This window comes from Malania oleifera, chromosome 3, assembly GCF_029873635.1.
Source record: "Malania oleifera isolate guangnan ecotype guangnan chromosome 3, ASM2987363v1, whole genome shotgun sequence".
In the NCBI taxonomy this organism is placed as follows: Eukaryota; Viridiplantae; Streptophyta; class Magnoliopsida; order Santalales; family Ximeniaceae; genus Malania; species Malania oleifera.
In genome coordinates this window covers 28,572,762-28,600,015 of record NC_080419.1, presented here as the reverse complement: position 1 = coordinate 28,600,015, position 27,254 = coordinate 28,572,762, and the positions used below count along the sequence as shown (strand labels likewise).

Below are 27,254 nucleotides of genomic sequence, written 5' to 3'. Positions count from 1 at the left end.
TTTGCTTCCAAAGAAATGTGACGATTATTGAACAAAAAACTAATAAAGAGGATAAGTCTTTCAACTCCAAATCATTAAGAGGCCTCTAAAAGTGACAATCCCATGAAGTCAAGGGGCCCCTCCCATGTCAACAACAAAAAAAGAAATGGTACTATTCTACCCTAAGCTCAAACAAAAGAGATGAGGAAAAGAGGTGGACAAAACAACATTCCCCAACCAAAGATCTTTCCAAAAATGAATGTTATAACCCGTTCCCAACATGAACTTAATATGGGGAAAGGGGATAAATCATTTCATGGACTTTTTGAAGAACATCTAGATCCCAAATTGGTATACCACCCATTCTCGTACAACCCAAACTTGCTTTGCATAACTCTATGCAAAAGGGGAGAGTCCCATAGGGGAAAGTGCAGAGTCCATTTAGCTGGGAGAGCAGTGTTTTTTGGACACCAAATTTCCAAGACCCAAACCACCTCTTGTTTTAGACCTACACGCAACTTCCCAGCTCAAAAAATGATCCCTAACCCCCCCCCTCCCAACAGGAAATCTCTTATGATTTTCTCAATCTTACAGGCAATCCCCACTCAAATCTTATATATATATATATATATATATATATATATATATATATATTGTGATAAGTAAAGATAGTAAATATTAAAGGGCATCAAGGGGATGGTAACCCGAAGTGCATGAAATCAGCCACCCTGAAGGGTGTCACAAAAATAAAAAATTACGTTGGATTCAATTACTACAAGTCCACTAGCTGAACTGAAGCATTGAGATTAAATTTTTGAAAGCTCTTCTATTCCTATCTTTCCAAACACAGCAGAAAATTGCGAGAGGAATGAGAGACAAAGCTTTCCTCTTTTCCTTTGTCGCATGAAACACCAGTCACGAGATGGAGGGCTCTCTGGTTGTCGAACGGGAGATAAATTCAGGTGTTGGTTGCTGAATCTCAATGAGTAGAGGACTGAGGTGTCGAACTCCAGGAAAGTCAGGTGCAGATTCTGCTGATTCTGTTCACTGCTGGGAGGCTGGGAGCCATTTTGGCCCAGTTTTAGAAGACTTTGGACCAGACATAAACCTTTTGGGGCCTTTGAGTGAATAAACACATGTATTGGGCCACATTATTGAAAGCCCAACAAGGGAAAAAAAAACCAATCCAGGTAATAGAGTAGGATCTGTACGATTCTACTTACGATTCTACCATTCTACCGATTCTTTTACGATTCTACCATGATTCTACTTGATTCTGATTTTTGTTGTGACTTGGATCGTTTGGGTGAATTTGGATTGTAGAATTGTACGACCCTACGATCCAGATCGTGATTTTAATAACCATGGTTGGTAATGGAGAACCCCTTCCTCTGCAAGTTGTCTGGGGTCACAATTTTACCATGAGCTTCTTCCCAGGTAAAAAACCTTAGTAAGGGCAGCTATCTTCCATAATTGAGACCAAGGGGAGTGAATATTGTTTGGCTCTAGGAGAAAAAAAGTTTCTTCTAGAAGGATCTAATAGTGAAGACCCCTTTCTTGTCCGAGGACCAAACAGGAAGGTCATGAGTGTTTTAAAACTGGATCTTGTAAAGATGATTGTAGAAATAATGAGCTGGTGGAGTTCCCAATCAACATTTCTATGAAAGGGAATATTCCAAAAAAACCCTAAGTTGATGTTTGAAGGTGCTAACTTATGCAGGCACCTTTATCAGAAGCCATGTTGTAAATGGCTGGAAATGAGACATTGAGAGCCTCTAGATAACTCAACACATCATGCCAAAAAGAGACCTCAATGCCATGTGGTTCTCTACTAGACCAGGAGACCCACTTAGTGCTCAAGCCCATGTAGAAAGATAATACAAGGGGATGCTAGAAAGATAAACCTAAATAAGAATAATTCTACCCCAAGAGGAAAAAGAGATCCCTTCTTACCTTTTAGATGCTTGGCCACTTCTCCACAATTGGATCCCAAAAGCTAACAAATCTAGGGTTACCCCCCAAAGGGACCCCTAAATAGGACAAGGGCAAATGCCGCTAATCCAACACCCCACACCCCATCTCCAAAGACAGCTTCCTAACACGCTCATTAGACATGTTAATAGAAATAATTCAACTCTTTCCCATGTTAATCTTAAGTCCATAAACCCTGTCAAAAATATGGAGACCCAAAATATTCAAAAGAGAAGGCCTATGGTCATCTAAAAATAAGATATTGTTGTCAGCAAATTGAAGGTGAGAAACCAAAACCCTTTCCCTCCCCACATCTAGACCTGTCACCAATCCTCTATTCATTGCCCTATCAACCAACCTACTCAAAACATCAATTGTTAAAATGAACAAAAACAGGGAGAGAGGGTCACATTGTTTGATGCCCTTTGATGCCTTAAAGCATGAATTGAGGCGCACCATTCACTAAAACCGAATAGCCCACAATAGACATATAACCCCTTATCCACCGACGCCATCTTTCTCCAAACCGCTTCCTCTCAAAAATTTTATCCAAGAAATTCCAACTAACACTATTGAATGCTTTCTCATGATCCAGTTTAAAGATGAACCCCTTTTTCTTCTGAATACCCTCTACAACCTCATTGGTAATCAAAATGGCATTCACAATTTGTCTACCTCTCATGAATTCATCAAGCACCACACTCAACCTATTAGGTAGTATTCTACATGCTAGACTAATAGGTCTATAATTTGTGATCTTGATAGATCTGCTTTTCTTCAATATGAAAATTATTAAAGTGGAATTAATTTTTTTGGAATTAATACTCTTGCTCAAAATCCTTTCCAATAAAATTCATTAAAAACCTTAAGCAAGCCTCCCTTAATCACCTCCCAACAATCTCAAAGAAGGCCAAGTTGAATCCATCTAGCCCTGGAGCTTTTTCCTCCTCCATCCCAAAGACAATAGCCCTCACTTCCTCTTCCTCAAAAGGTCTCTCCGACCAAGCTATCTGATCTCTAGATAATGGATCCCACTCTAATGCCTCAATCATCGTTCTACAAACATCCTCCTTTGTAGTTTGTACTGAAATTATGAGAAAAAAAAAACACTCTTCCTCCCATCTCGCTTAGACACCTTCACCATCATAGGATTGTTCATGAAGCACTAACAATGAGTTTTGAATATAATAATTAAGTAAAATAATTACAATTATTTTTTTTAATTGTATTATTTTTTAGTTTGAAAATATTTACCAAATAGGTTGCTAGCTTTTAGATTTTAGTTTGTGTGTTTCTGGTTTTGGTTTCCATAACTTTTGATAGTGATGCTGGGTGAACCCTCAGATTTTTGTGCTTAAAATATATTTTTCTAATCCTAAGAACTATCAGGATCATGGTTGTAGATGGTGGTCCAACTGCTATATAATGAAGTTTGTGTTTTTGTCGTTAGCGGTTTAAAACTGATATGGTATTTATTATCCTCACTAAGCAATTTTAGTTGGTTGAACTAAGATCCAAAACACCTTAAAAATCCTTTTAGGGTGGGTTAAGTGCTCAAAGTATGTAAAGAGTATGTAACTGTGTATGGTTTTTTAGTCATTTAGCATTATTATTATTATGTGTTATGAGTATTGTTAGTAATAAGTGTGAGTTAGTAAGGGTATTATGGTCATTCTTATTGTACTTGACATATATTATAAATAGAGGGAGAGACTTATCATTGAGTTTAGGTTTTCCATTTTACCCAATTATTCAACATGGTATCAGAGCATGATTCTGAAACCTAAACCCTAATTGTGCCCATCACTATAAAAATCGAAGCCTAAAGGCCAAAATCTGCTGCATGTCTACCATCATAGAAGAATTTCCAGCAACACTATAGCCCTAGAAACAGCCAGCAGCAGCCGAAAGTCAGACCAGTCGCTGGAAATTTTCTGGGGGACACTGGCAGTTCAAGAACACGAAATCTACTATATATTTTGCAAAAACAACACCATAGTCGCCCACAGACACTGCCGATCTGCCCCCCACTGAAATCCCATCTCCAGGATGTGTTCCATGCGCCCTCATGTGCCAGTTGAAGGCTGCCAGGTCCGATCCCATGTGCCGGCACGTGAAGCTACTTTCAGGCATGTTTTTGACCTGAACTTGTCCAGCAATGGTCTAATTTCTCTATTAACATGTTATTGGAATTTTTCGTGATGTTTCTTGTCCAAAGATCTCACATTTTTTAATTGCTCATGTGCGGCACCCAAGGAAAGGTTGTTCGATGCTTTGTGAAGCTGTTTATCAATGGTTATTGAGTTTATTGGGTCTGAAACAGTTGGATTTGCTGTATTTTTTGATTTAATGATCGTGAAGCTGTTTATCAATGGTTATTGAGTTTATTGGGGCTGAAACAGTGGGATTTGCTTTGTTTTTTGATTCAATATTCTAATTCCTTCCATATACCAAAATATCAAGCTGTTGGGCATGTGTTTTGCTCAAAGATCCAATCTTTGTTGTGACCATGCACTTGTGGTAATTTGTTAATTGCTGTTCGGTGTTAGTAAGTCATTGGTGACTCTCTTGGAGCAGTGTCAGTGCTCATAAGCTGTTTTTTGTGAGGCTGTGGCAGTGTTATATAAGTTTGTTGGTGATTTGTCCGTGATAGTTTCGGTGGTTGTCCTCTCCAATTGTTCTAGTGCTCTGTGTTGCTTTCTTGGGTTTGCGTCTGAGTTTCTTGGTGCCGTGGCTGCCTAGTACTGATTTATTTGTGACTTGTTCATGGTGGGTCACCTTGTTCGTGGTTGTTCCAATTGTTCCAGCAATTAATCTTGTGATCATTGGTTTGAGTTTGTGAATGTTGGGATGGAGTTTGCAAATCGCAAAAGTATGTTTTCATTGTTAGTCACTTGTTTGAGTGAACCGTGTGATTACATCAGAGGAGTATTCAAGGTTTCTACAGCATCAATCATCTCAACAAGCATGTTATCACATTGCGTCTTTTGCCCATAAAGGTAATCCTACAGTCTGTATGTCATCTAGTATCCTTCCTACTAGTCCTTGGGTTATCGATTTTGCTGCCACTGACCATATAACAGGTGCAAACAACTTTATTTCTGAACTCCAGTATACTAGAAATCTACGTCAAGTTACCCTTGCTGATGGATCCATTATTACTGTTGAGGGAATAGGAACAATAAATCCTACGCTTCCATCTCTCTTTCTTCTATTTTATACATTCCTAAATCTCCTTTCAATCGTAAGTCAATTAGTAAGCTTAAAAAAATAACTAAATTGTTTTGTCACATTCTTTCTTGATTCTGTGATTATTTAGGATTTGAAGATGAGAAAGACAATTGGCATAGGACACGAGGCTCGTGGACTTTACTACTTTAAGTCGCCATCTTTACCCATTGCTTGTACAGTCACAGCTACACCACTTCAAATCCATTGTTGCCTTGGTCATTTGGCCTTGGACGAGTTGAAATAGCTAGTTCCTACATTGAGTTTTGTGTCTAGTCTTGAGTGTGAGTCTTGTCAATTGGGCAAACATCATCATGTTCCCTTTGCTTCACGAGTCGACAAATAGGTGTTTAGTCCTTTCATGCTAGTCCATTCAGATATTTGGGGTCCTAATCGTGTCACATCAAAGTTGGGGTTTCGGTACTTTTTTACATTCGTTGATGACTACTCTAGGATGACTTGGTGTTATATGTTATGAAAGATCGTTCCAAGTTGTTTGATATCTTTTGTGCCTTCTATTCCCAAATAAATACTCAATTTGATATGCCAGTCAAGGTACTTTGTAGTGATAATGCTAAGGAGTACTTCAGTACCCAATTTAGTACCTATGTGACTAACTCTGGAATGATCCATTAGTCCTTTTGTGCCCACAATCCACAACAAAGTGGAGTTGTAGGGCAAAAAAATAAACATATTCTTGAAGTCACTTATACCCTATTGTATCAAATGAATGTCCCCAATGTTTTTTGGAGTGATGTTGTGCTCATAGCTTGCTCACTCATCAATAAAATGCCATCCTTTGTCCTTGGTGGTAAAATCCCATATTCAGTTATCTTCCTTAAGGCTCCTTTGTTCTCCCTTCTTCCTCGTATATTCGGCTGTATGTCCTTTGTCCATTAGTTTACTCCAGGAAATCAAATGTATTTTTTTTGGCTATTCCTATACTCAAACGAGATATCGATGTTATAGTCCTACTTAACATCAATTCTTTGTCTTTGCTGATGTCACCCTTTTAAAATCTACACCATACTACTTTGATTCTTTGAGTTCTATTGACCTTGATGAGTCCCTTCCTTTGCCTTGCCTTCTTGATCTAGTCCTATTATCTATGCCCAATCCTCATACATCTTCATCTAGTTTGAGTCCTTCTCGTCGCTTGGATCATCACAATTTGTAGGTATACACATGATGACCTAGGGTGGGGGGGGGGGGGGAGTGCCTCCCCCAACTTCTACTACTATGCCCCGGGTTTCCTTGTTGGATGATCTTATTTCCTATGATGTTGATCTTCCTATAGCTGTTCGAAAAGATAAACACACTTGTACCCAACATCCGATCGCTAATTTTATTTGTTATGATTTCTTGTCACCTTATCATTACTGTTTTGTTAGTACTCTACCTTTTGTTGCTCTTCCAAAATCTATTTATGAAGCCCTATCCCATTCTGGGTGGAGGACAGCAATGGTTGAAGAGATGCGTAAACTACATGATAATGATACTTGGGATTTGGTACCTCTTCCTTCTGATAAGTTTGTGGTTGGTTGTCACTGGGTGTACCATGTGAAAGTCAATCCTGATGTTTCTATGGCTCATTTGAAGGCCCGCCTTGTTTCTAAGAGGTATACTCATGGTCTTAAATTTCCACGAAATTGTCGAAATTTTCGATTTCCGTCACCCTTGAAATCAAAATTGCAGTCAATTTCTGTCTTGCATAATTTCTGTCGAAATCTCAACAAATCATCTAAAATTTATCAAAATCTCGAAATTTTAGCGAAACTTGTCGAAATTTTAACTATACAATGAATTTTTGTCGGAATTCGAATGAGAGATTTAGGAGTGAAGTGAAATTTCTCTCTTAATTTATATTATTTATTTTATTGAAACAAAAGATTATTACAAGTGCTTTTGAAATTATATGAAAAAATAAACTTACAATAACATTTTATTTAACTATTTATGTCTAAATTATCATTATTTGTATAATAAATAATATTTAAATGATTTATAAATAATATTAACTGAATATGCTTAATGTACATTATCCCACAAATATGTTTGATACACATACTATTTTACAACTTTTCCACCTCACACAAAACATAGATGTATTTAATTTGTTATATATTAGTCCGAAAACTTATATTATTATGTTTGTTAACTATTTCCAAAGTTTCACAAAGAATTCTATGCTTTACTACTAATTTCAGTTATTTTTTCAAATCGAAATCGAAATTGACAATGAAATTGAAATTTACGTCGAAATTTCAGTACTTTTGGAGCTTTGAAATTTGAGCTGAAACCGAAATTCAAGACCTTGCAATACTTAAGTGTATGGTTTTATTCAGACACATTCTCTCCGGTTGCTAAACTTGCCTCAGTGCATTTGTTCATATCTTTTGCTACCAGTCGTCATTGGCCTCTACATCAGTTAGATGTGAAGAATGCTTTCCTACATGGTGATCTTCTTGAGGAGGTATATATGGAGCAACCACCTAGGTTTGTTGCTTAGGGGAGTCAAGCTCAATATGTTGACTTAAGAAATCATTGTATGGATTAAAACAATCTCTAAAAGCATGGTTTGGCTGTTTTACTACCGTAGTACTTGAGTTTGGCCTCCATCGGTGTGCAGTAGATCACTCTATATTTTATGTCATACTCCATCTGGAAAGATTTTGCTTATTGTGTATGTGGATGACATTGTGATCACTGGTGATGATGATCGAGGCATCCAAGACCTAAAGCCTTTCCTACAGAGTAAGTTTTAGACCAAGGGCCTGAGACCATTGAAGTACTTCTTGGGTATAGAAGTATTGAGATCTTGTACGGGAATTGCCTTGTCATAGAGAAATTATGTTTTTGATCTTTAAGATGAGACGGGGCTGTTGGGATCCAAACTTTTTGATACACCCATGGATCCCAGATTCCCAGTAGTAAGTTAGTGCTTGATATGGGTGAATTGTTGCCTGACTCAGGTCGATATCGGAGACTTGTTGGAAAGTTGAATTATCTCACAGTCACTCGACCAAATATATCCTTCACAACAAGTGTTGTGAGTTAGTTTCTCGATTCCTTGAGAACAAGTCACTGGGATGCAGTAATTCACATTTTGAGATATCTCAAAGGTGCACCAAGGAGAGGTATCTTATATTAGGATTGGGATCACACTCATATTCGGGGATATACAGATGCAGATTTGGCTGGGTCACCTTCCAACTAAAGACCCACAATTAGGTATTTTATCTTTATTGTTGGTAATTTAGTGTCTTGGAAAAGTAAGAAACGAACTGTGGTGGAGTGGTGAGTCAGAGTATACTCATTATAGGGCTATGGCGCACACTACCTGTGAACTTGTTTGGTTGTAGAGCATGTTAAAAGAATTAGGTTTTCCACATTCTCAGCCTATGGAGTTGATGTGTGACATTCGAGCTGCTATTCATATTGCCTCCAACCCAGTCTTCCATGAGCGGATAAAGCACATTGAAGTTGATTGCCACTTTATTCAGAGAAACTTGTACAGAAGCTCATTACTTATGTGAAGTTTTGAGTTTCAGCTTGCTGATTTGTTCACTAAAGCCTTGGGAGGTGCTCATGTGAAATTCATTTGTAACAAGCTAGGTGCATATGATATATATGCTTCAAATTGAGGGGGAGTGCTAATGGTTATTTAGTCATTTAGCATTATTAGTATATGTTAAAGAGTTTCGGTAGTAATAAGTGTGAGTTAGCAAGGGTATTATGGTCATTTCGATTGTACTTGACATGTGCTATAAATATAGGGAGAGTCCTATCATGGAGTTTAGGTCTTCCATTTTACCCAATTATTCAATAGTAACATATGTTGCTTTTGCTTCTTGATACACCCATAATGGTTACGCTGCAACGCGCCCTACCGCTATTGCTATTTAAAAGCATGATCAAGACAGCTGCATAATTCTTCAATGTTACATAAACTCATAATTTTTTTATTAGGAAGGAGAAGGATAATTTTTTTTTTGTGGGTATATCTAATGACGTATGTCAAGTGTGATTACAAGCTGCAGTCCACAATGCCCAAAAGGGGAAATTACACCTTTGTCATCAGGAATTTCTGAAAGAATATGTCTAGCATCTGTCCTTCGCATAAAGTAACAAAGTGTAATGGAAATAGATTTAAGAACACATCCCAAAGCTAAATTAAGGAAATCCTTTGTAATGCAAACATGAGAATGGGAAGAAAAATATAAAAAATTAAGTACAAGAGCTATATGAAAGAAATACAATGTTTTACAGTAACAGAAAATGCATCATCTTTGGCAGTTTTCAAAAACTAAACCTTTTATTTTCACTGTATCAATCAAAGAAAAAGGCTATATGATACAAAATAGGCCAAGAAAAAACAATCGGCATAAATGTATGAAGATGGGACATTGAAAAGAGGCAGTCAACATATGTTTTAAAAAGATTCAAATGATCTGTGATCTGCCTTTTATCTTTTTAAAAAAAAATTCTATTAACCTTGATTATATGAATTACATGGTGCCAAATGTTATTCAACTGTTTAGTTGGGTAAATAAAGCCCTAAGAATGGATCATGGTCCAGGTTGGATTAACCTTGTGCTAACTAAGAAAATACAGGGGCTCGAGATGAACTTATTTGACTCTATTGGATGTATTCAGATGCAGCCTTACCCTTTCCTATCATTGTCACTTGTGTTTTCTGCCATTAATTCCCTGATGTGCTTTTGTCTTGGATCTGTGCATGTAATGGGGGAAACTTTTGAGAAGGGGAGGTTTGTGTGAAAAAAATTATAGAGGTATGGAGAGTGTTCTTGCGAGAAAGTACAGATTGAGAGGAAAAGGTGTTTTTCAGATGCATATGGACATTGAAGAGGAGAGAGGTGCTACAAGGTGGAAGGAAGAAGGTACAGTGGAGGAACTTGAGAGAGGGAATGTTGGGGGAGGTGGGGGGTGGGGGGGTGCTTTTTTGTTCGGTTGTTAGGAATTAGGATGACACAACTGAGAGAAAGAAGCGTGTGAGAAGCAGATGGAAGATCAACCACATGTGAAAAGTCCAAATAGACCCCACCTCTATTCTGTCTTACTGAAAAATTGAGGGTTAATGGTAAATAAATATCTGGCTCAGATGGCTATGTTTTATATATGGAGATATTGGCAAACTGTTGGCAACAAAGAACTTTCTTGTTTAGTGTCTTCATCTTATTTTAATATCTGTGTGTGCGTGTGTGTGTGTGTTTCTTTTGCTATGTTTTTCTCTTTTTGCCTTCTGACGTAATTTGCTCATTTTATCTAGTTGTAAACTACAAAGAACAAATTCAATTTATGCCAAATAATTGTTCTCTAGATGTTTTATTTCAATATTCTTTCACATACATCTATCACTAATATCATGCATTATATTTTAGTTTTTCTTTCTTTTTATTATGTTTTTTGTTCTTCAAACATAAAATTCTAGCTTCGTCATGGGGATGACTGTATATATAATATATTAACTAACTTCAATTGCCATGTCGACATTTTCTTGACCTATAGTCTTTGCAGACTGCAGACATTTGTTAATTGGTCACTTGGCACATTTATTGGCTGCCCTGGTTATGCTTCTTAATTCTGTAACTATCTTATTTTCTTCAGAGGGTGAGTCTTGAATCAATGGTAAGGTTGCTTCTTTGTGATCAGCTGGTCACGAGTTCGAGTCCGAGGAAACAGACTCCCTGCATAAAAGCAGGGATAAGGCTACATACACTATGACAGCCCTTCCCCTACCCTCGCAAAACAGGGAGCCTTGTGGCCCCGGGATGCCCTTTTTTCACCTTGTTTTCTTCATTGTGCATCAATTGTAATGTCACTGTTTTTATCATCCATTTTGTCTTACCAAAAATTTCATGAGATCATTTGAACTTGAATTGCCAAATATTTTCATCCTTTCTGGCACCAGAAGATGGCTTTAAGTTATTTATTTTCCTGCCATCATCTGAAAATTCTTGCTAGCTTACATATTCCTTTGAAAAGTGATCTACGCAAAGGAAAGGCAGCGACTCTAATTTTCTGGGTATATTCTGCTTTAACAAACAGAGTCAATGTAGAATCGAGGAAGGATGATGAGGAAAGAGGAGAAAGGGAAGAAAATCAAGAGGAATTATGCAGGAATATGGTTGCTGCAGAGGGAAAATAAAGGGCTGGAATTGGACATAAGAGAAGAATGGGATTGAGAGGGGAAATAAGGGGTTGAAATGGAAGATTGGAGATCGTGGTTGAGCTCTGATACCAAATGATGCAGAACAGCATTGTGGAGTTACGGCAAAGAGAGAGAGTGGAAGAGAAATATAGGAGAGGTGAGGCGAAGAAGGAAGAAAGAAGAAAGAAGAAGAGAGGAGGGACTAGGAGATAATGGGGGAAGATACGCGTTCACTTCTGAATTCAAATTCCCCAAAACCAACTCTTACATGGATTTTACCGCTTATCTATAATAAAGCATAAATTATGAGAAATTACACGTAAACCCTTAAAGACACACGACATTACGAATGGACCCCCAAAAAAACATTTCTATTACAAACAAAACCCCAAATTGTGTATCTACTAGAAAACAAACTAAATATATTTGGGTTGCTTTCAAGGGGTAATTCCTCCATCTAGGATTTGGAACACATCAATTGAAAAATGCTATGTTAGCATTGGAACCACACAAGTGAGAATTGTAGTTGGATGTCAGTCCCAATGACGTGGGTCCTACATCATTTTAATATAACATCGTGCAATTGGTGTGCTCCAAATCCTGCATGGACGAACTGTTCCTTCTTAGTATTCCTTGGTTAGAGCCCAACAATCCCTTCATCCTATTCTTTGAGATTGGTCTCCAAATTGGGTCAATGTGATCCATCTGACAACCGCTTCCATCTTACTATCCTAGACTGCTTGTGCCATTCAGGTCATGACTCATGAGTAGCCAACTGCATGTGAAGAGTAAAGCAAATACATAACATAGATGACACAGAACAAATCGTTGCATGTTTTTTTTTTTTTAGAATTTAGTTAAGAATATGTATCAGGCTAACATGGTCAAATGAAGGAGTAAGGCCGTAAGGGTGTGTCAGTGGTAGATTTCGGTAAGTTTCAGAGATCCCATATATTCTCATACCCCTGGTACATTTTTTCGTTGCATATTTGGTGTCATTGTTTTTTCTATTTTTAAGGTATATTTGTTTGAGCTGTCTTTTATTTAGATAAGTTATTTATGCAGTGGAGAATTTTTGTTTCTGATTATGCTACTTGTATTCTCGTTAGACATATGTTCTGGATGTTCATCCTTTCAACCCTCGGATAGCAATGAGTGCTGGATATGATGGGAAAACTATAGTTTGGGATGTGAGTTTCATTCTGCCAATCTCTTTGAACTCCCTGCAACTTTTCCTTTTTTATTGATGCACTCATATTTTGTGCTTTTAGATCTGGGAAGGCACACCAATCCGGATATATGAAATTGGACGTTTCAAGCTAGTTGATGGAAAGTTTTCATCGTAAGTTGATTCAAGGGAATGCTTTTTGTTGTATCTGTTATTATTGCATTGTTTGCATCAGCTAATTGATTTATTTCTTTTTTACTTTCAAAATGTAATGATTGTTCATTTCTCTTAGCATTTGTTCTTAGTTTTATAATATTTTGATTCTTGGGATTCTTTCTTGTTTTAAAATTCTCTTGGGTTTTTAGTATTTTCTGTTACAATTGATATTCCCATATCTTGATACATCTACTTCTTACCAGTGCTTGGACATGCTTATTACAATTGTGAGAGTATTTTTGTACTGACAAGCTTTGATTCTTTTCTGCTTTGGCCAATTTTTATTTTTTAAAATACTTTTTAAAGAGTTGACTCTATGTAATTAGGGATGGGACATCAATTATACTTTCGGATGATGTTGGTCAGCTTTATATATTAAGCACTGGCCAAGGCGAGTCCCAAAATGATGCTAAATATGATCAGGTATTAGAAAATAGTAAATGATGGTTTTTTCCCCCCCAATTAATCTGATTTCACTATTTATGTTTCTTATTTTGCATATGTTTCTTTAAACAGTTCTTCCTTGGTGATTATCGCCCCCTTATTCAAGATACAAATGGAAATGCTCTTGACCAGGTTGGTTGACTAATTTTCAAGTGATGTAGTTAGACGCATGAAGTGGGGCACTAAGTGAACCCTTTGATTCTGCATGCGAGAGAAAATAGGTTTCACCAATGGTGGAATGATTGAAATTAAATGCGAATTCAAGTTCCTTCACATTCAAAATAATATCTTATTTTTGTGTCCCTAGCCCCTGCACCACCGGACTGATAATGCTTTGCAATATGTTGGAAATTGAAACCTTGGATTTACTCCCAAGTGTTAAATATCTCCCACAGACAGGAACGCAGAAAGGAAAAGACATCTGCTGTTACTGGTCAACGTTTTTACTTAAATGGCCAAAATATACATACCTGTGATTTATTGTGAGCTTGTGACTGAAATCTAACTTCAAAATTGTGCTTAGATCTATTATAGATGACGTTTGTTGACCATTTGATTTGAACATTTAGGAAAAGATGTATTAGATTATATTTGTGACTTTCTAAATTTGAAAGGAAGGGAAATTTTGATCCAGGAAACCCAGCTTGCACCATATCGAAGGAACATGCAAGATCTCCTCTGTGATTCAGGTTTATATTTACACCTTGAACCGACTGTAAAATAGAATCCGCACTCTTAAAAGCACCAACTATTTGATGTTTTTTTTATTTACATTCTGGTTATCTTTTAAAAATGCTAGGCATGATCCCGTACCCAGAACCTTATCAGACCATGTACCAGCAACGGAGATTAGGGGCCCTGGGTAATGGAATCGAGTGGCGCCCTCCTTCTGTACGCTTTGCTGTTGGGACAGACATCACTCTTGACCAAGATTATCACATGCCGCCTTTGGCGGACTTGGATATATTGTTGGATCCAATACCAGAGTTTATAGATGCTATGGATTGGGAACCAGAAATTGAAGTGCAAACTGACGATACAGATTCTGAGTACAATGTGACTGAGGAGTATTCTACTGGTGGAGATCAAGGAAGCTTAAGCTGCAATTCCTCGGGTGACCCAGAGTGCAGTGAAGAAGACAGCGAGATTGAGAAGAGTCATAAAGATGGCCTCCGTAGATCAAAAAGGAAAAAACTGAAAGCTGAAGTAAGTTATTTTATTTTTATTTTTATTTTTAATTTTTGGGGGTTCATTTTCTTGTCTGCAAGATTTGAGATTCTGTGTCTCTCTCTCACCCATCTGACCGGAAAAAAAAAAAAAACAGAATGAGATCATGACTTCTTCTGGGAGGCGTATTAAGAGGAGGAATTTGGACGAGTGTGATGGCAATTCAGTTAGAAGTACAAGAACTAAGAAATCAAGAAATGGGCGGAAAGTTTCACGGCGGAAGTCTTCTGCATCTAAGTCATTGAGACCTCAAAGAGCAGCTGCACGCAATGCTCTCACCCTGTTTTCTAGAATCACAGGAACATCTACAGATGGAGAAGATGAAGATGGCTCAGAAGGTGATTTATCAGACAGTGAATCTTCGCTGCAAGAGTCAAACATTGGGAGTGATGAGTCTGATAGATTTCTACGAAACGAGCAATTCAAGCATACCAAAGGCAAGGAAGTATCATTGGATGAGTCTGAGGATGTGTTCAAACCTAATGAATGCCCTGCATCTCATGTGAATGCTGGAAGCAGGAGGAGATTGGTCCTCAAATTTCCAATTCGTGATTTGAAAAAGCATGTGCCGCTAGAGAGCACAATGCTCAATTGTAACAATCAGGTCGACGTGGCAGGCTCATCATCTAAAGCTCCAGAGGAAGTCGCTGAAGTGCAAAGGAACTCTTTAAGCTTGGAGGATCCAGAATTCCTTGCTGCTGATGCAAATGGTGGTAGAATTGAAAGAAGTGAGAAAGGGCAATATGATAGGGTTGAAGATCCTTTAAACCTATCTGAAGGATACAAGGATGGGAAAATCAGGTGGGGAGGGGCCAGGGCCCGCACGTCCAAACGTTTGAGATTGGGGGAAGCTATGTCATCAGGTGCCTGTGTTGGATCTAGCACACGCCTTGATGGTCTTGTTGAGGTCGAGAATAATGGTAATGTATGTCTTAAAACTGAGCTTGGTACAGTTTCCATGCATTCCGAAATCCAATATAATGAAGATAACATGTACAAAAAGGATCATGTAGAAGTGCGGCATTATGAAGAAAATACCTCTGAGGGATTTGATGCTGCAATAAATGGTGAAGAGAACTTTGCTTCAAAAGAATGCCAGGATCATGACAAATCTCCTATACAGTTGCAGACAGGTGCCAATGAGACAAATCTGGCTTCTGTCAACTATAATAGTGTTTCTGAGCACCCTCCTGAAGTAAAAGAGAACCCCATGTCCATCCCAACAAAGTTGAGGATAAAATCAAGAAAGATTTCAAAGGAAGCTGGGAGTCCTTCCAGGATGAAAATTAATTCTTCAGTGGAAGATTGGAGGAATGGTGGATGCGATACATTATCTGGAAGTCCTGCTGAAATGGAGCAGAACCTAATTTCTGAAGTGCCTGATGGATATGCTGGCATCAGCAGACCCAATTCTGGTCTTGGAATTCAGAATGGATTGCAAAATCCGGAGGCTCAGATGGTTAATAGTCCAGAGTGTGTAATGCATGATCCCAAAGATCTAGATTCACATTTAAATGGTAAGATGTACAATGCTGTATATAGAAGGTCAAAGACCCATAGGACCAGAACTAATCTAGAAGAGGACAGTGGTGGCTTCGAAGAAAGTAGTTTAAATGCAAGCAACCATAATCTCAATGGAGGAATAAACTTCTGTAATACGGCAACTGATGGGGCTCGCAGGACCCGTTCAGCGCTTAAAACCACTATACGTGACCCAAGTGTTCTGAGCAGTAATCTGAAGCTGGAGGGCCATGGGTCAGCAGATATGTCAAGAAGTGTCGAGAAATTTTCAATCAATAGGTGTGATCAACTCCCCGGTGAAGAGTGGAGATCAAATTCAGTCATCACATCTGGATTAAGGTCCACGAGAAATAGGAGAGGCAGTTATTGTATTCGTGACCCTAGTCCACCAGATAGAAAGAAGTCACATCAGTCCGCAAGAAAGTTGTCATGGTTGATGTTATCGATGCACGAGGAAGGCTCTCGATATATTCCCCAGAAGGGGGACGAAGTTGTATATTTGAGACAGGTCAGCACAAATAATTATTTGACAAATTATTTTTTCTTATCTTTTATGGATTCTTTAGGGTCTGTTCGGTTAAGGTATACAGTTCTCTGTATCCGTAAACAAGGGATACGATGAAAACACAAAATTTGTGTTTAGTTCAGTGTTTTCAGAATACTAATTTCAGAAGTTTATCTGAAAAAATACAGGTATTGAGGAAATGATTTTAAGGTGTTTTGAGAAAAAGACCACGAATAGGGTATAACCCAGTTTTTAATATTATTATTAATACTAATAATAATTGATATCATTATTGGTTATTGTAACAAATTCCCACTTGGATCAACGCAGTTTCATCATTTTCATTTCTGGAACATTTCAAGAACTATTAACCAATGCATTTTTGAGCATAAAAAACATATGATACAGTCACTTGTTTTCCTTTCCAAACATAACACTGAAACTCGTTTTTAGATCCTCAATCAAAATGACCTTTTCTTTTGGTTTGTGTATGATATCTTATTCAATTGTTTACATGAGCTTTTGCTATATTTCAGGGTCATCAAGAGTATCTAAGTTTTAGTCGCTCATCAGAGGTAGGCCCTTGGAGGTCAATGAAGGAAAACGTACAGGCTGTGGAATTTTGTAAAGTTGAAGGCCTTGAGTATTCCACACTTCCAGGGTCTGGGGAGAGCTGCTGTAAAATGACACTTCAATTCATAGATCCTACTTCTAGTGTGTTCCATAGAACTTTCAAGCTTACTCTGCCAGAGGTGACTAGTTTCCCAGACTTTCTTGTGGAAAGAACTCGATACGATGCTGCTATCCAGAGGAATTGGAGATTCAGGGATAGATGCCAAGTGTGGTGGAAGAATGAGGGTGAGGAAGATGGCAGTTGGTGGGATGGCCGAATCCTGGCTGTGAATCACAAGTCTCCGGAGTTTCCTGACAGCCCGTGGGAAAGATATGTTATTCAGTACAAGAGTGATCCAACAGAAACACATCGACATAGTCCTTGGGAACTTTTTGACTCTGATACTCTGTGGGAGCCACCACGTATTGATGACGATAGCAGAAATAAGCTGCTGGTTTCTTTTTCCAAAATAGAACGATCAGGGTATAAAGTTCAGGTAATTATTTGTTAAAATTTTAACATATATTTAAAGGAAGCAGTGGGTGATGGATATGGAATATGACCAAGAATTCTTACTTGTGTTATCCTGAACAAACTTTTCAGGATTACTATGGGGTTCAAAAATTGAAACAAGTTTCACAGAAGTCAAATTTCCTGAACAGGTATATCCTTTGCTTTGCTGGGTACTTCTATTTAGTTTTTGTTTGTTTCTGGTACATATGAATGGGTATGTCGATATTTAGGAACATTTACAGTTTTTAAAGTCATTTAATGGCTCGTCATGTAATAAGAAAGGAATAGACATTCTCATTGTAGTAGAAATAGTTATTTTTTGTTTATTCCTTATTATACACTCATTAAAAAAAAAAAAAACTCACATTTTTTATTTGTTTTATGGTATCAACATAATTTTTTCTATAATTAACTCCTAGGAATAGACATTCTGTGAACCAAATGCAGGATTAGGGATTTACTTCCAACTTTTTAGAAAAAAGAATAAAAAAATGAATATGGTAGATGAGTGTAGCATGAATTTGGTTGCATTTGTATGCATGTGACTTTGCAGGTTTCCAGTTCCCTTGTCTCTAGAAGTGATCCAGTTAAGGTTAGAGAACTACTACTACCGAAGTTTGGAGGCGGTGAAGCATGATGTGGAAGTGATGCTGGCAAATGCTGAATTATACTTTGGGAAAAATGCAGAGCTTTCAGCGAAAATGAGACGCCTATCAGAATGGTTCACACGAACACTGTCATCTTTATAGGTCTTTTAGATACAGTTTTGTAGAAAAATCATTTAGTTATGAGGTTGAAGCAAGTCCATCGGTTTTCCTGTAGATATTTTTTTTTCAGTTATTGAAGAGTTTTTTTTTTTTTTCATTTACCTCCCATTTATCCAATTTTGGTAATTGGTTAATCTTTTGGGGATTCTTTTTAGAGGGCTAGGGAGAAATCTTCCGCCAGAAAATTCATTTGTGTATAGACAGAACACTTGAAAACATTATCATTTAATAATTGATAAAAGAAAAGGTTGACATTTTGATGTTGTGATTTTGTTCAATCAAGCAGTTTCTTGCAGGGCACAGACTACGCAAGGCTTATTACTATAAATGGTCTTTTGATTCTATTATTTTTTTAATGACATGTCAAACTTAATGTAAAACCTTAATGTTTGTACATTTGTTAACAAATGTTAAACAGAAGAGAAGGAAAGCATAGCCGTCGCTCTGGGATGTCTCTGGTGTGGTATCTTGCTTGCCATATTAGTTTGTGTCTTTGTTGAAGTAATGCTATTTATCATTTTTCAAATTGCCATTGAGAGACTGTAGCTCTTCACACTCCTTTCAACTTCGGTTGCGGCAACCACAAAACAGCATCATACCTTCTTTCCTGCCTCTCCCTCTTTGAAGACCTGCGGACATCGTAAAATGATACTTAGAAATCCTCATATCAGTTCCTATGACACTTTGAAAAAAACAAAAAAAGCAGGTCTGCTGTTTTTTTTAATTGAAAAATGAACACCAAGACGAAACGTTTTGTAAATTTGTAACAATAAAAAGAAAAATGGACGAGGAAATTGGAAAAAAAGAAAAAAGAAAAAGGGATTGGGTTGTTCAGCAACCTGCTTTAACTCACTCAACCCCATCAATCAAACTCAACCCATAAATTTCTAATGGTTTAGGGATGAGTTGATATTTCCATTTTGCATAACTTGACCGTGGGTCAATTTGTCTATTTAGCTTCTAGTCCATCGGATCCAATCCATAACACCATTAATGCATATATGTAAAAATGCATAAGATGAATTGTTATGAGATTGGTAAATTTTGGTGTTCTAATTTTTATATATTTTTATTTTACTTCTACTGAAGTGATGTTTATGAATATGATATTTTGGTCCTTTAGGAAGTCAATGGACATATTTTGCATTTATGATTTAATATGGTTGAAAGTATTCATATTTAACAACAAAAAAAATATATATTTTTTATAACTTTTAGAATCTTGTTTAAATTGTGTAATCAATACAAAATTAAAAATTTTAAAATACTTATTATATATGTTGCATCATATTGTTACATTCATACTATTGATTTTTTAATGACAAATCTACTAATCTTTATGTACTTAACTTGAACGACACTATTATTAGTGCTTTCAATGTTAACATAATATGTTATTATGCTTAGCAAAAACCTCACATGTTCTTTTGTACTTTTTCCTTTTCGCTATACCTCTAAACAAGCTAAACCATCAACTCTACTCATTCCATCTCTTAATCAAACCAACCCAAACAACATCCTCAACGATGATGATTTTCTGCCCACCAACCTGGATAAGTTGTAATTTTGAAATCCACATAAATTCAATTGTAAGGTGTGAAATCCAAACTCCCAAACATGAGGTAAGTTTCTTAATTTTACGACTCGAATTGCCAGGAAAAACCCATCAAGAAGAAGATGACACGACAAAACTACGGAAGAAAAAATTCCTAGACGGAGTGAATTAATATGTAACTACTTGAAGAATAAACCAACTAAAGCATACATTCATATTAATGAAATGGCATGCACTGAAGAGGCCTTTGTAGAGCCGCTTACTAGGGAAAGCAAAGCTGTTGCCTTTACATAAGACTGCAAACAAATTTGTTCACTTTTAATTAGGAAGGAAACATGAAAGGGAAGCCCACCAAAAAATAATTAAATAGTCAAAACAGAGATTCTGTCTACCAAGCTAAAGCCAAAAACACTCGCGCTCTATATTTGGAATCATCTTGGATTTAAATTTGTATTGAATTCGAATAAGATGTAATATAAAATTACAATAAAATTTATCTAAAATCACCAAAATCAAAATCCAAAACCCAAAATCCATGCTCCGAATGCAATATCAACTAAATCCCAAAACTTTTATCAAACCCAACCCCACGTCTCGAGCTCAAGTTATTTTATTATTCAGGTGCAGCTCCAAACTTCGTCACCCTTAGGGATTTGACCCTGCATATTTAGTGACGAGTGAACAAAGACACAAATAACAACCAGAATCATTTTTTTAAATTTTGTTTTACTACAATATCAAAGCTTCACGTATGGAAACAAATTGACCATCCAGTGCAGGAAAAAAAGCTATATCATGGAAAGACTGAAAATAAGACTCAAATGACAAAACATCTTCATAACAACAAATGATAAGTTGGTAAAGGGGTACAGCAACTGATGCTTTGTTTAGAAGTTTATTGAAAACGTTTAATTAGTTGCAGAATTTCCTTTCTTGAATCCTTCAACATAACTTCACCAGCAAGTGCAGTCAGACTATTTGGGAACATACTGCATTAAGAAAAATTCAAGTGCTATTTCCTCCTTTTAGAGAAGTATTAAAGAGATTATGTGTGCTGAATGCTTCTTCAAACATCTGTTCCCATAAACATTACTGCTTAAATGGTCCAGGCATCTGATTGACATACCACAAAACAGGCACTTACAGGGATAGCTTTCTTTCTAATAGAGGAAGCATTTCAAATGCAAATATAAACCAATCTAGATATTAGAATCGTTGGCCGAAAATAAAAGGTTAATATTAAAATAAAATTTAAGAAAAACAGACAAAAAGATCATTTAAAACATTTTGTATGAGCCAGTGGCTATATACCTGCCAGAAAGGTCACCCCCAAGCATAGGACACTGGGCTAGCTACCTCATCAGCACTTAATTAATTGATGCCCTAAAAGAGAGAAAACTTCCGTTCACAATAGAAGCGAAAGCCTTTGGCAGTTCAGAGAAGGCACAAATAGCTAATACTGGTAACAAGCAAAACTGCAAGATTGAACCCAAGCCAGCAGGTTCCTGGATATTGCATAATCATCGTGTCCACAGAAGTAGAAGTGCAGTGATCAGCTAAGACTCAGGTGAAGACCAACATGACTGGACCTCACGTTGGAAGGAACTGAAGATGGAAAAGATTGTATCTTTCCATGAAATAGAGGTGAGACTTTTGCACCATCTTCAATACAACCAAGCTACAGGAAAGCCACTAATACCAACTTATGTTAATAGCTCAGGACACTTCCAATTCACAATTGAACATATTAAGAGCTTAAGACAATTGAAATTCACAAGTAGTCTTCTTGGACATGGTTGGTTGGACTTATGACATGCCTAAATAATCCCCTTAAACTTGATAGCATTTTAGTTTTATAGCTCAGTGGTGCAACTTGCTGAACCATAACCATTCCCACAGCATGTAAGAAAAGTCAACCCTTGCGTGCATAAAATGTGCATGTACATGGCTGAGGAAGCATTCAAGTGGGCAATGTGGATGTGACATAATAAATAAATAAGGTCCTTGTTACATTTGACGTCTCTTCATTTTCTACATCAACAGACTGATTAATTTATAGCAGGAATGCAGGTTCTACAAAATAACTGATACATTGAAGTTCTTTTACTCTTCATTTCTAAGACATAGCCTATGGGCTTTCTATAAATCTTTGTATCCATATGTATCAGGTATTTAGCTGTATTTGGGAATTCTTTGGAGTTGTTTAGGGATAAACCTTTGGTATTCAAAATGATAGGAGACTAGTACGGACCTTTGTGGTCACATCAGCTTATGGATTAAACTCATCTATTGTTTATTTATTTTGAATCAGTCCAGGTCTCTGCTTAAAATATAGACGAGGAGCGCAATAATCAGGAGCATCTTTTGCTCATTTTTTTTATTTATTTTTTCTTTGGTACTCACAGTTTTGTTTCTTTATTCAATGAACCATGGTTCTACGAAGAATAGATGTCAACACTATCTACACGCCAATCATCACTCCAGACGTGCAGTCAGCATAAATTTTTTTACTTGTTTAGAACAAATTCCCAACAATTTAATCCTATGCTCTATCAAAAACAAAACTAAATATATTAGCCACGCAAAAAAAAAATCAATGCACGCATTGGCCATAATAATTTCCACTCAATAAACAAATTTCTGGATTTTCATATTACTTTAGCTGACCCATTGAGGTAAGAAATTACATTAGCTAAAGTAACTATATATAGCATTTTACTCCATGAACACAAGCAACTTTTAGAAATTTTAACTCAAATCCATCTTAGGAAAAAGAAGGGGGAAATAGCATTAGATTAATTTATTGTTCTTGTAAACAACTATGTATCTTAATGTGATGAAAAAAACAAGCAAAATGCTCAATCAAGCAACAAGATTATCCACAACTATACAATCACCATAGATAGAAAGGCCAGCTAAAGATGCAAAAGGATCAGTCAAATAAAATCAAGCAGAGCAGCCAGTGTCATAAACACTGCAAAAGTCCAACATTGATGAGAAGAAAATAGAAACTCACAGTGCCTGTGCCACCTCATTATTGGCCACAAAAATTCTAGCCACAAATTTCAATTTTGACTGCAATATGCTCTGCATAATATTGCACAAAATGCATTAATTAATTGCAACAAGATAAGAAAGATATGGAGCAACAAAAAATAAAAAAAGGGCCGCGGGGGGGGGGGGGGTGTGGGGGAGGAAGAAGAATTAGAGAAATATGAACAAGCATAGGTATAGAGAGATGGAGTTATCAAATTTGCAGCATTCACACAAGTACTCATACCTCACTACGGCACTCATTTCCCAAGTCCCAACAGGTCATACATCGTGCCACCTTTCAGGGATTGTGGACTTATCAGGGATTGTGGCAAACTGCTCTTTTCAGGTATGCACCTTGTCCACTGTAATCGATGACCAAACCTGCCTTCAGTGAACCTTTATTGTCCATGTCAATCGAAGTCCAATTCCCTGTTGTTACCTATAAAAAGTCCTAACACATGCTCATATCTCAAACCAGCAATACCACCCCAATAAACCTCAAACATAGTCACTTCTTCTGCCAAATCAAAGGGAAGATATTCACAGCTATGTCCTTTGCATGCTACATAGTGGAAGAGAGCAGAAGGTAGCGGAAGCTTCTCAAACTGAAGACAGAAATAAAAAACGGAAAACCCAAAAACCCAGTTCATCTGTTCTTTCATTCACAAAATAAGAAGGATGAAAAAAACATTCACATCTGCAAAACACAATCAATGTTCCTTGGGAGTTCACACTTTTAATATAGAACTAAGACATGTTAGACAAAAGCAATATTTCCAGAAAAAGTTATTAAACGTCGCAATTGAAAGGTGAACCAGATCTGTAAGCATCTAAGCAATCAAATGTGGAAACACAAATTAAGTTCCATACAACATAAAGAAAATCAGATAATATGTCAGAAATAAGATTAATATAAAAAGCTAAAGTATATATTGATTATTACATTCAAAACATAACTGGTAGAAAAAGGGAATGAAAATATAACATCTCTTTATTGTGAAAGGCCAATTGGCAACATGTCCAAGACCTTCTCATAGTAATCTCCACAACTGGACACTGAGTAAACTCAATGAAGACTTGTACGGAGCTTGCGGAGGTACCTCGCTCAAAACACGAAAAAAGAAATACTATACCACTAGAAACACTTTGCTCATCAACTTTTTTCTTTAACGCCTTCTGCTGTGCCTTCTGCTCTTCCTCCGGCTGCTCCTATCATCAGAATCAGATTCAGATGCAGAGTCTGAATCAGAGGACTCAGAAGTTGAACTGTATCTACGGCGCCTGCTCTTCTTTTGCTTCTTCTTCTTCTTCCTTCTCCTCCTCCTCTCTCCCTCTGAATCAGATGATGAACTGTAACTCAAACTAGTCTCCACTGAGGAAGAATCTGTTCCCGATGAAGATACACTAGTCTCAAATACTGATGCCTCACTGTCACTACCAGAACCAGAATCCGATCGATGCTTTCTTTTACTTTTTTTAGCATGTTTTTCAGCCTTCCCAGCCTCCACTGCATCAGGATTGTCCAAATCATATGAAATTGAGAGTTTCATCCTCAATTTGGGATTTTTGAGCTGCTGAGTTCGAGAGGGGCGTGAGATGTAAACCCGTTCATTCTTGCACTCATATGTCCAGTGCCCAGTTTGGAAACACTTTTGACATTGTGCAGATGTGCCACCAATGGTTGACATAGAGGGCTTAAGATCTTTTCTTTCACCCAATTTTACTTGCTTTTCAGTACTCATCAAATACATTTGTCGCTTTGCTTCCTTCCTCTCCTGCCATCTGCTAGGCCCTTCTTCCTTCTGCCCATATGCATTGACATTTCTGGCAGCAGCTGCTGCTGCTCTTTCAGCCTGAGCACGACTAAGACCTTTTGCAGCTGTCAAGGCTGCAGCCTTGATCCTATCAGCTGCAGCCTGAGCTTTCTCTTCTTTCTTACTTGACATTTTTATAAGTGCAAAGTAATTAAATCAATGTATGCAAGCTTGGCTAGAACAGACTGCCACAATCCTGCATTCAAGAACACATATTGCCAGTCATGATTCACTTTCTCAGCCAAATAATCACAAAACATCTGATTGAAACAATTATTTCAATTTCTAGCAAACAGAAGAGACAGCGAGGTTTCAACTTTACTCATCTTCTAACCAGCAATAATATAATTCAAACTGAAACTACAATAAACGTCCATAGGGGTTCTTTTAACAGCGTTGCCAACTTCATGTTTTTTTAGCTTTCGTTTTTCTAATGTTTCCATTATCATTCGTTTTGTTTCTGAAACCTAGAATTGAAATTAACTGGTAATTTCATTCATCTTTTGAAATTTTTCTAAAAACAAAACCAGGAGACACATTTGGAAAAACAGAAAAAGAAACACAGGTCAACAGAAAATAATCCACATATTAACAGCAAATATATATATACTTTTTTAAAAAGCATCCAATTGTTCATGAAGAAGTTCCAGTATTTCTTAAAACAGCACAAAATTAACCACACCAAAATTTCAAACGAATCAAAAGAAAGAGAAGAAAAAGGACGGAGATGAGGAAAAAAGCGTACCTTTAATATTGTGGATCTACGGCTCCTGCAAATCGAATTAGAGCGAGAGAGCGAGAGAACGAGGAGGACAATCAGAATAAAATAAGGAGGAGGAGGAGGAGGAGGAGGAGGAGGAGGAGAAGTAATGATGATGATGAAAGAATACGAGTTTCGTGACTTCGCGCCCAAGCAACACTTCCTGCAAGCAAGCTGAACACTCAGACTGTGAGAAGAGAGAGGACGGGAGAGAGACAAAGAAAGATCTGAAGAAGCAGAAGAAGAAGAATGATAGCGTCGACGTACCTGGGCTGGATCTAGGGCTACCGCCTCAAGGGATAGAGAGAGAGAGAGAGAGAGAGAGAGAGAGAAGTAAGGGCAACGGAGGTGATTTTCTTAAATTGACGAGCACTTAAACGCGAGGGAACCGTTCCTCCGCGTAGGCAACGAAACCCACAATAAAAGGATCCCACGTGGTCAACTAGCCCATTGACGTAGAGATCGAAAAAACTTCAAAGAAGAACAAAATTTACGTGATCAACTCTCTTATCTCTTTAAAGTTTGAAAATTACTAAGATCACGAGCTTACATAAAAGAGTATTTTTAAAAAAATTACATCCTTCGATAAGCATTTTCATTGAACGAAAAGACTACTCACTATAATTTAATAAAATTTACTATTTGATATATTTTACTGAATAGGAGGTGTCGCAACCTCCCGTTTCGGGTATGGAATGACGAAAAATAATAATATTCTAATTTTAATAGAGTCGCCACTAACCTATTATTTATCTATGTGTGATTAGTTCATCTAATTGTTACCCGTTAATTGGTCTCTAGGTTAATCGTAGACCAAGTAACCAGTAGTCTTAGTCTACTTTTACGAGAGTTGGGATCGGGAGTTTAGTTATGTGAGGAGGAGATATCAGCACCTCCTACACATTCGTTCTATGAACGATACATAATTAATTATGAATTATCCCTAAATTAAATCTAATAGTTTTTTATTAACTAAAATAAATATGTAATGCCCCAATCCTAACTTACGGCCTGGGTGTTACTATAGTGATGTCTGTGTACCTGATATACTTCTCAATAGATATATACCCAACAAAAAACATAAACATCCATCAAACTATTACCAGAGTTCTAACTGCTTGATAGATACATACAGTTATTCCAACATCCATATACAATACTGTATGATACTCGACGCATCCTCAAGTCTTACAACATTTGACAAGTTCTGAAAACCTATAACATAACCTACAAAATCGAGCTCGTGGAGACGCTCACTCAAAAACAGATCGCTACCCTTCCCCAGTCCTTGCTAATCTCAATCTCGATAAGGAACTGAAAAGACAATTTGTATGATAAGGTGAGACACCTCTCAAAAAGGGATGATTAACCTAATAAAAGTGTGTGGCCAGCATGCTTTAAGTGTTTAACAAAAACATAAACATATATAATCATCGTTTCCATAATTGTAAAATACGTAGCCCATTTTCATTATATGAACAACCCTATAGTATATAACAACAATTACATAAATGTACAGATATGCAAGATAGGACACGCCCTGAAACTCTATACCATGTATAAATCCCCACAATTGGGGTTAACCACCCCTACTGTCTCAATATAGCTTGGGTACACAATCAACAGGCAAACTCACACTAAGACCGCCCCTACTGTCTCAATGCAGCTTGAGTTCATATAGATCAAAAGTATGGTGCCCTCACTAGGAATGGATTCGTGCCTACACTATCAATCTCCAGGGTTCCTAAAGCATATCATGAAATTA

At 37.2% G+C, this 27,254-nt stretch overlaps 2 protein-coding genes across 2 annotated transcripts in view; one reads left to right on the top strand and one right to left on the bottom strand.

Annotated features, from left to right (window-relative positions):
* Window positions 1-18,584, top strand: part of LOC131150327 (uncharacterized) — a 50,888-nt gene extending 32,304 nt beyond the window's left edge. The window contains exons 16-25 of the mRNA XM_058100966.1: window positions 12,460-12,540; window positions 12,622-12,692; window positions 13,061-13,157; window positions 13,251-13,310; window positions 13,813-13,867; window positions 13,978-14,384; window positions 14,503-16,434; window positions 16,968-17,540; window positions 17,648-17,706; window positions 18,111-18,584. Coding sequence (XP_057956949.1) covers window positions 12,460-12,540; window positions 12,622-12,692; window positions 13,061-13,157; window positions 13,251-13,310; window positions 13,813-13,867; window positions 13,978-14,384; window positions 14,503-16,434; window positions 16,968-17,540; window positions 17,648-17,706; window positions 18,111-18,306 — 3,531 coding nt within the window. The 3' untranslated portion in view covers window positions 18,307-18,584. The remainder of the gene's footprint in view (window positions 1-12,459; window positions 12,541-12,621; window positions 12,693-13,060; window positions 13,158-13,250; window positions 13,311-13,812; window positions 13,868-13,977; window positions 14,385-14,502; window positions 16,435-16,967; window positions 17,541-17,647; window positions 17,707-18,110) is intronic.
* Window positions 18,585-23,808: 5,224 nt separating this feature from the next.
* Window positions 23,809-25,900, bottom strand: LOC131150326 (uncharacterized). The gene is made up of 3 exons (XM_058100965.1): window positions 25,757-25,900; window positions 25,475-25,663; window positions 23,809-24,925 (listed from the first exon to the last, which is right to left on the bottom strand). Exon 3 carries the CDS (start codon window positions 24,859-24,861, stop codon window positions 24,082-24,084), a length of 780 nt encoding a protein of 259 aa, XP_057956948.1. The 5' UTR covers window positions 24,862-24,925; window positions 25,475-25,663; window positions 25,757-25,900; the 3' UTR covers window positions 23,809-24,081.
* Between the last annotated feature and the right edge of the window lie 1,354 nt (window positions 25,901-27,254).

Excerpts from the sequence above, each read along its gene's own strand:
- LOC131150326 (XM_058100965.1), bottom strand. The coding sequence starts at position 24,861 with ATGTCAAGTAAGAAAGAAGAGAAAGCTCAGGCTGCAGCTGATAGGATC.